This window comes from Haliotis cracherodii, unplaced genomic scaffold, assembly GCF_022045235.1.
Source record: "Haliotis cracherodii isolate W230 unplaced genomic scaffold, xgHalCrac1.p SCAF_24, whole genome shotgun sequence".
Lineage (NCBI taxonomy): Eukaryota > Metazoa > Mollusca > Gastropoda > Lepetellida > Haliotidae > Haliotis > Haliotis cracherodii.
In genome coordinates, this window is record NW_027266280.1 from 5,289,118 (window position 1) to 5,297,979 (window position 8,862).

At 43.2% G+C, this 8,862-nt stretch overlaps 1 protein-coding gene across 1 annotated transcript; it reads right to left on the bottom strand.

Moving 5' to 3' along the window:
• Nucleotides 1–243: 243 nt before the first annotated feature.
• LOC139472508 (uncharacterized) lies at nucleotides 244–4,381 on the bottom strand. The gene is made up of 8 exons (XM_071254985.1): nucleotides 4,318–4,381; nucleotides 3,312–3,350; nucleotides 3,075–3,152; nucleotides 2,640–2,702; nucleotides 2,259–2,324; nucleotides 1,478–1,516; nucleotides 787–1,190; nucleotides 244–666 (listed from the first exon to the last, which is right to left on the bottom strand). The coding sequence occupies exons 1-8, from the start codon at nucleotides 4,379–4,381 to the stop codon at nucleotides 244–246; spliced, it is 1,176 nt and encodes a 391-aa protein (XP_071111086.1).
• Nucleotides 4,382–8,862: the final 4,481 nt, after the last annotated feature.

Genomic DNA, 8,862 nt, shown 5'->3' on the forward strand with positions numbered 1-8,862 from the left:
TGCTGCGTGCCGCGTTAAACATCAAACAAACAAAGTTGGCAGTTTAATTTGTCTCATGCTTCTATGTAATAATTTTCTTTTTAGCCTTTCATGTGAAACACAACAATAATCAACTTTTGCATATAAATATTTATTTCAATAGTGCATATGCTTATGGGAAACACAGCAGTATCGTTCAAAGCAAATACACAAGCTACAACGTTATCAGTAACGATAGTTACTTGTCCTAACACGACTAAACATCTACATGAAACTAGGAGCGGAGGCGGGTCCCGCTGTCCCAGTCGGGGCTCCAGAAGCGGCCATATTGGAAGGATTGTTGCTGTCAAAGATCACAGAATTCTGAACATTGCTGTCGAGGAGGTAATCGCCAAGGCCAAGATTGGAGTAAGAAGGCCCGAAGCCACCACCGAGGTCGTTAGAGTAGACATCGATTCCATTATTGAATATGTCTGAAGCGCCGTTGGTACCTTGATAGATGGGGCCGGAGCCGAGAGTATCTGGGTAGGTTTGGGCGCCAGCAGGATCGTTGTATGGAGCGCCAGGGCCGTTGTACAGATCCGCGGGCTGACCAGCAGGGCCGTTGTACAGATCCGCGGGCTGACCAGCAGGGCCGTTGTACAGATCCGCGGGCTGACCAGCAGGGCCGTTGTATGGAGCGCCAGGGCCGTTGTACAGATCCGCGGGCTGACCAGAAAGATCGTTGAACATATTTGCAGGCTGAAGAGCAGGATCGCTGTACATACTTCCTGCTGGCCCTTGCTGATTGATTCCAGCTGAGGGAGGTTGGTACAGGGGCTGACCTCCGGCGGGTTGATCGAAGATTTCTTCATAGGGAAGGCCGACTTGATCTATGTGGTTAGGGATTCCTGAGTTGACACCGGGACCTGGCTGATACACGTCTGCGGGAGCTGGGTAGGTGTCTACACCTTTGGTCAGCACAACAGCTGGGGCAGAGGGAATAATCTGTGGCGCCTGTTTCGTTGGGACCTTGGTCACAGCCGCTGGTGTTTTGTGATGTCCCACCTGTGTAGCGATCTGTGCAACATTTACGGGTCTCACCAGGCGTTGCCCCAGAAGACCACGTGCTCCGAGAAGACGATTTCTTAACGACAGGGCACCAAGGGTTCGGGCTCTGAGAGCGAGATTGAGACCGTGGTTGCGAGCCAGCAGTGGATGGAACAGTGCCGCTGTAAGAAGACAGACCAAATCTTTACTTCAACATTCAGAAAAGAGATACTGTGACGTCGTTTCAAAGATCTTTAGTATGGCCTGGCCCCGTTTCCACAAAACAATCATAGCGATACGACTGTCGTAACTCCCATACTTATCATATATAACAGTCGTAGAACTAAAATCGTTTCGTTTTACGGGGGAGCAGATTACATATGCTTAAGATTATTATTAATATATTATCAGTCACATCGTGATTTAGGTGTATGAGGGTTAAAAATCAGAACAAGATGTATTGTCTTACCTGAGTGGAATGGATGCAGGATGGATCTGCGCTTCCTTCCTGAGAACAGAGCAAAACAATCACATTGAAGTACATATAGCAATTCACTCAACCCAATAATGCCCCTCCCCTTTCACAGAATGTGGTAGAAATTACAGTTCTTGCGCTTTGTGGAACCTACAGTTTAAGGACTAGATGATGACGCCTATGGGTAGAATGAGTTACGACCCGCTTTGGTGTTGCTTTGATATTGCAGTAGCGGGAAATAAATACTTGCTTCCCGATGAAAACTAATATATATGTTCATTCATTTTATCAGAATCGGGTTGGTCGGGTAGCCTAGTGGGTAAAGCGTTCGCTCGTCAGGCCGAAAATCCGTGTTCGATTCCCAACATGGGTACAATGTGTGAAGCCCATTTCTGCTGTCCCCCGCCGTGATATTGCTGGAATATTGCTGAGAGTGGCCGGAAACCATACTCACTCGCTCATTATGAGAATCACGAAGCCTTGAGGAAGGTAATGCTTGTACACGAATGCCGTAGTGATTCCAGACAAGAAAAAATACCAGGCAATCTATGCTGTTCATCAGAGGAGACAAAAGCGATGAGGTAGTCAGGCTCAGCAACTTGGTTCATTGTGTGTCATCGCACCCTGATGGCGTGAATCGCTGTTCATAATGCTGATCACTGGATTATCTGGCCCAAATTCGACTCTTTAGAGACGGCCATATCGTTGGGATATTGGTGAGCGTGGCGTTAAACAACAAACAAACAAACAAACTATAGAGTCGTATTGAACTTACTTCCTAAGGTGCTGTAGCCGTGATGAGATGACAGTGCACGTGCGCCCATTCTAGGGTGATCATATACTGAAATAAGGAAAATATAACCTATAAATAAAATCGACAAAAAGAATCATTTCCATTATTCTAAGATATCTCTTGATAAAGTTGTACGTTTCCGACTATAACACCAGCATGTGTTCGTGAATCTTTTTCATACGTATAGTTGTGATACAAAGTGTTCAGGAAAAGGGACGTCTTGAGAAGGCGTTCGGTTCTTATACAGAAGGCAGTTCGAATTTGATATTCGTTAAATATCAAGTGATACCTGGCAATCATAGTGACATAATTATTGTTTCTGAAAATGAACAAATTGCTAAAAGTAAGAATAGATAATCTTACGATGGTCAACATTGTCGGTGACATAGGTCCGCCTGTTTGCGCCACGTCCTTGAGTGATTACCACTGGAAAGGAGATCACACGTTGGACATAAAATAAAGAATATGTATATTTGGGATATTTTACAACATAATGTAAATCGGATAACATACTTCAATGATTTACCATATAATTGGTATCATGCATAGCTTGACCAATGCACAACAAGTACTGTTTATTAAGCTAATGCTATTGTTTTATGCATTGATTATATACATTTATGTTGGTAACTTTTCTTAGAATGTTGTAGATATATTCCAGCAATATCACGACAGGGGACACTAGACGTATGTGTGAGACGACACAACGCTTTATTCACTGGACCACCTGCCGCCCCATCCCTCAACATCTATTCAATCAGCCTATTGAGGAAAAGGTTGAAGATGAAGATGACTCACAGTGATCTGGTTTGTCTGGTCTTTCGTATACACGAACAAGTCTATGACGTCCGTCCCTCCCAGGAATAAGACGATAATCTGAAACATTGTTTGGCTGATGCTAACATGTGACATTAAAGTAAGTTCAAAAACTTCTATTTCATAAATATTACTGACACGAAAAGACTGATTTAGTAGATTTAACAGTTTAAATTTGTTTTAAACATTACATTAAAAACATATGAATACAATATTTACCTGGTGAGCCATAGTCGTAAATCGGTCGGATACGCAAACCTGAAAACGAAGACAGAACTCAGTTGAGCAGGAGCCGAAGTCTATATATGGATCGACACCAGCCCAATATGGTTGTAATACAAAACATTAATGCAGAATCTATACTTTAAACAGAATAAATACGGACTTTGGCGTCATAAGTATTTTTTTCTGTAAACATTTTGAAAGTACACGTTCACAAATCTACATTTACTAATCAGTGCAAAGATGCACTTCGTGACACCGCATGGCCGCTAAATGGGTGAGCACATCTTATCTGCATGGGTGTGTGAGAGTGAGTGAGTGGTGTTTAACAGTATTTCAGCTATATCACAGTGTTTCGATTAGATGTGTGATAAACGCACGAAATGATGCAGGCTTTAGACGGTTTCCACGTTGGAGAAGCCCCCGAGCATGGTTTGGTGCTGACAGACCAGGAGACAAAATCAGGTCGAATCTGGAATTCGTACACATGATGCATCTCTGGCACCATAAAGGACTGGTCTGAGAAAGTGCGGCGCCTCAGACCACTGGGACCCCCGAGCCCTGCACATCGTGAGTGAGATCACAGCACACACAGTTGACACAGGACAAGTTCTCCTTCCGCGAATATCTAGGAAAAAGAACCCGATCAAGAAACTTGAAAATGAATTTCAAGGGTATCCTGCCACGGTTTTGTTTCAAATTGTTTGTTGTTTAACGCCGCACTCGGCAAAATTCCAGCTATGTGACAGCGGTCTGTAAAACATCGAGTCTGTAGCAGACAGTCTCGTGAATAACATCATGAGCATCGATCTACGCGATTGGGATACAATGGCAATGCATCAACAAAGTCAGCGAGCCTGACTAACCGATCCCGTTAGTCGCCTTTTACTACAAGCATAGTCGCCTTTTACAGCAAGCATGGGTTGCTGAAGACCTATTCTACCCCGGATCTTCACGGGTTCCTTCCGCGGTGACAGAAAGTATTGATGGGTGATATACTCACGTGCACCGTTGATTGCTAGGACCCCAACGATCACAAAGAAGGCCACAATAGTTAGTTTAGACATCTCTTCAAAGAGTTTCTATCTGAAAATGAATTTAAACGGCTGAAGGTCGTGGAAACATCCTGAAACAACACGACCGTCTCAATATGTCCATGGTGAGTATTTTAGTTGGTCTCAAGAACAAATTGTATTATGACTGGTCTGTAATGACATCATTAAAAACTGTGATACTGTTTGAAAGCAAAGAAACCAAAACTAGTATACAATACATTATTTTACGACTATAAGTCTCCAGCTTATAAAACCCAATTGTATTTAAATATCAGTGCTTGTGAAGCATCGATCTAGGCAATTGTAATACGATGACATGCATCAACAAACTCAGCGAGCCCGATCCTGTAAGTCGCCTCTCACGAACAGCAAGTGTTCAGTATTCACGTGGAATGGAAAACAAAAGTGCATTGACAATATTCAAGCTGGGAATTTGACCAATAATGTAACCATGCAAACCTAGTGCACTGTGTTAGGACAAATACAAGCTTACCTGACGCTGTGTTGTTGACTGTACCTTGAGAGGACAAGTGACGTTCATTTGACCACTGGTCACTTATATATTCTCTAGACGAGTCAAACCGACATCACATTGCGTCATTGGACAGAAGGTACTTTATGGTCGCCATCACGTGTGTAACATATGTCAGCGTAGATCTGGTATTGGCATGGTCTGGTTAGGTCCCCGGGCAATGCATTTGATATATGTGTTGCTCAAATTATGAATGACTTGTCTGTTCAAAACTCGAATATTTATGTATGTGTGTCAGTGAACTACGTCAAGGCAGAGACCATTTCCTTATATGGTCCCTGGTCAAAGGTGTCAACACGGCGAATGAAGGTTGCTCTGACAAACAAGTGCGTGTATGTGTGTCTGTGAGAGGTGATACTGTAAGTGTATCAACAGAGGCAGTTGTGGAGGACGTGTTTGTGTGTGTGTGTGTGTGTGTGTGTGTGTGTGTGTGTGTGTGTAGGAGACGTACATTCTTCAAGTGTTCAACAGAGACGTTGTTGGCAAACACTTACATGCGTGTGAGTTTATCAGATTCCTTGTGTGTCAACGGAGGAACATGTGTATGTGAGTGAAAGGTGTATACTTCAAGTGTATACACAGGCAACGATGGCAAACATGCACATGTGTGTCTGTGTGTGTGTGTGTGTGTGTGTGTGTGTGTCTGTGCGTGAGAGAGAGAGAGAGAGAGAGAGAGAGAGAGAGAGAGAGAGAGAGAAGCGAGAGAAAGAGTGAGTGGGAGAGCGAGAGAGATACCTTGTGCATCAATAGACGTACATGTGTGAGGGACATTTTTCAAGTGTATCAACAGAGGTAAGGTATGTGTGTTTGTGGAAGAGGTACATACTTGTGTGTGTGTGTGTTTAGGCTAAAACATATTTTATTCTCATGAAAAGGATTGGGCACACGTTATCACAACTAGGAACGCATTGATAATTAATAATACAATTGATACATTAAATGACATAAAGGAAAGAAAAGAAATAGAGAAACGTTTGACATTCACATTGCTCACTCAAGCCTTTTTGTTTTCTTTATGTAGGTATGTACATTCCTAGAAATGTTTTCGTTCACATGATTGGGTAAAATGGCGTTGCCAACTAGCATCAGGTCAATATTTACATCACAAGTATCTTTCACAATTAACAATAAAGAGTGCATCAATTCATTTCCATCTGATATCAAAAATCACATTAAATGACTCTGGTACTCGTTCTTTGAGATATGAAAGTGTCAAATTGTTATATATTTTATAAAATAAACACAGTTTACGTTCTCTCCTATGCTCTGATAAGGGTTCCCAGGAAGTTTCGATATACAGTTTGTTGATAGAATTATAGCTTGTTAAATCAGTTACGATTCTTGCTGCTTCTAGTTGGAGTTTTTCTTACGTGTCACTCTGCTCTTTGGTATAACCGTTCCAAACTTCATATGCATATTCAAAATGTGGTCTAACAAACATTCCATAAATATTGTTCAGCAAACTACGACAGAGCATAAACTGAAGCTTTCTCATTAAATGAATCATCTTTGATGTAGTTTTAGTTTTAATACATATCAATAGAGGTACATGTGTCAGGAACTTTATTGTTTAACCAAGCAATCAGGCAAGAAATCTTGGCGTGATCATTGATTCAATATTCAGTTTGAAAAGGTGAGACTATTGCAGCAGTCTCCATGCATGTGTCACTTCAAGGTGAGACTATTGCAGCAGTCTCCATGCATGTGTCACTTCAAGGTGAGACTATTGCAGCAGTCTCCATGCATGTGTCACTTCAAGCTGAGACTATTGTATCAGTCTGTGTGCATGTGTCACTTCAAGGTGAGACTATTGCAGCAGTCTCCATGCATGTGTCACTTCAAGGTGAGACTATTGCAGCAGTGTGTGTGCATGTGTCACTTCAAGGTGAGACTACTGCAGCAGTCTGTGTGCATGTGTCAATTCAAGGTAAGACTACTGCAGCAGTCTCCATACATGTGTCACTTCAAGGTGAGACTATTGCAGCAGTCTGTGTGCATGTGTCACTTCAAGGTGAAACTATTGCAGCAGTCTTCATGCATGTGTCACTTCAAGGTGAGACTATTGCAGCAGTCTCCATGCATGTGTCACTTCATAGTGAGACTATAGCAACAGTCTCCATGCATGTGTCACTTCAAGCTGAGACTATTGTATCAGTCTGTGTGCATGTGTCACTTCATAGTGAGACTATCGCAACAGTCTCCATGCATGTGTCACTTCAAGCTGAGACTATTGTATCAGTCTGTGTGCATGTGTCACTTCATAGTGAGACTATCGACACAGTCTCCATGCATGTGTCACTTCAAGGTGAGACTACTGCAGCAGGCTGTGTGCATGTGTCACTTCAAGGTTAGACTATTGCAGCAGTCTCCATGCATGTGTCACTTCAAGGTGAGACTACTGCTAGTCTCCATGCATGTGTCACTTCAAGCTGAGACTATTGTATCAGTCTGTGTGCATTTGTCACTTCATAGTGAGACTATCGCAACAGTCTCCATGCATGTGTCACTTCAAGCTGAGACTATTGTATAAGTCTGTGTGCATGTGTCACTTCAGGGTAAGACTATCTCAACAGTCTCCATGCACGTGTGACTTCAAGCTGAGACTATCTCAACAGTCTCCATGCATGTGTCACTTCAAGGTGAGACTATTGCAGCAGTGTGTGTGCATGTGTCACTTGAAGGTAAGACTACTGCAGCAGTCTGTGTGCATGTGTCAATTCAAGGTAAGACTACTGCAGCAGTCTCCATACATGTGTCACTTCAAGGTGAGACTATTGCAGCAGTCTCCATGCATGTGTCACCTCAAGGTGAGAGTATCGCAACAGTCTCCATGCTTGTGTCACTTCAAGGTGAGACTATCGCAACAGTCTCCATGCATGTGTCACTTCAAGCTGAGACTATCGCAACAGTCTCCATGCATGTGTCACTTCAAGCTGAGACTATTGTATCAGTCTGTGTGCATGTGTCACTTCATAGTGAGACTATCGACACAGTCTCCATGCATGTGTCACTTCAAGGTGAGACTACTGCAGCAGGCTGTGTGCATGTGTCACTTCAAGGTTAGACTATTGCAGCAGTCTCCATGCATGTGTCACTTCAAGGTGAGACTACTGCTACAGTCTCCATGCATGTGTCACTTCAAGCTGAGACTATTGTATCAGTCTGTGTGCATTTGTCACTTCATAGTGAGACTATCGCAACAGTCTCCATGCATGTGTCACTTCAAGCTGAGACTATTGTATAAGTCTGTGTGCATGTGTCACTTCAGGGTAAGACTATCTCAACAGTCTCCATGCATGTGTCACTTCAAGCTGAGACTATCTCAACAGTCTCCATGCATGTGTCACTTCAAGGTGAGACTATTGCAGCAGTGTGTGCATGTGTCACTTGAAGGTAAGACTACTGCAGCAGTCTGTGTGCATGTGTCAATTCAAGGTAAGACTACTGCAGCAGTCTCCATACATGTGTCACTTCAAGGTGAGACTATTGCAGCAGTCTCCATGCATGTGTCACCTCAAGGTGAGAGTATCGCAACAGTCTCCATGCTTGTGTCACTTCAAGGTGAGACTATCGCAACAGTCTCCATGCATGTGTCACTTCAAGCTGAGACTATCGCAACAGTCTCCATGCATGTGTCACTTCAAGCTGAGACTATTGTATCAGTCTGTGTGCATGTGTCACTTCATAGTGAGACTATCTCAACAGTCTCCATGCATGTTTCACTTTAAGGTGAGACTACTGCAGCAGTCTGTGTGCATGTGTCACTTCAAGGTGAGACTATTGCAGCAGTCTCCATGCATGTGTCACTTCAAGGTGAGACTATTGCCGCAGTCTCCATGCATGTGTCACTTGAAGCTGAGACTATTGCAGCAGTCTCCATGCATGTGTCACCTCAAGGTGAGACTATCGCAACAGTCTCCATGCTTGTGTCACTTCAAGGTGAGACTATCTCAACAGTCTC

What these genes read in the sequence shown, in the direction of transcription:
- LOC139472508 (XM_071254985.1), bottom strand. Translation starts at nt 4,381, where the DNA reads ATGTCTAAACTAACTATTGTGGCCTTCTTTGTGATCGTTGGGGTCCTA. An exon ending in ACCAGACAAACCAGATCACT is followed by an intron (nt 2,703 to 3,074) that starts GTGAGTCATCTT and finishes TCTCCTTTCCAG; the next exon opens with TGGTAATCACTCAAGGACGT. An exon ending in CGGCTACAGCACCTTAGGAA is followed by an intron (nt 1,517 to 2,258) that starts GTAAGTTCAATA and finishes CTCTGTTCTCAG; the next exon opens with GAAGGAAGCGCAGATCCATC.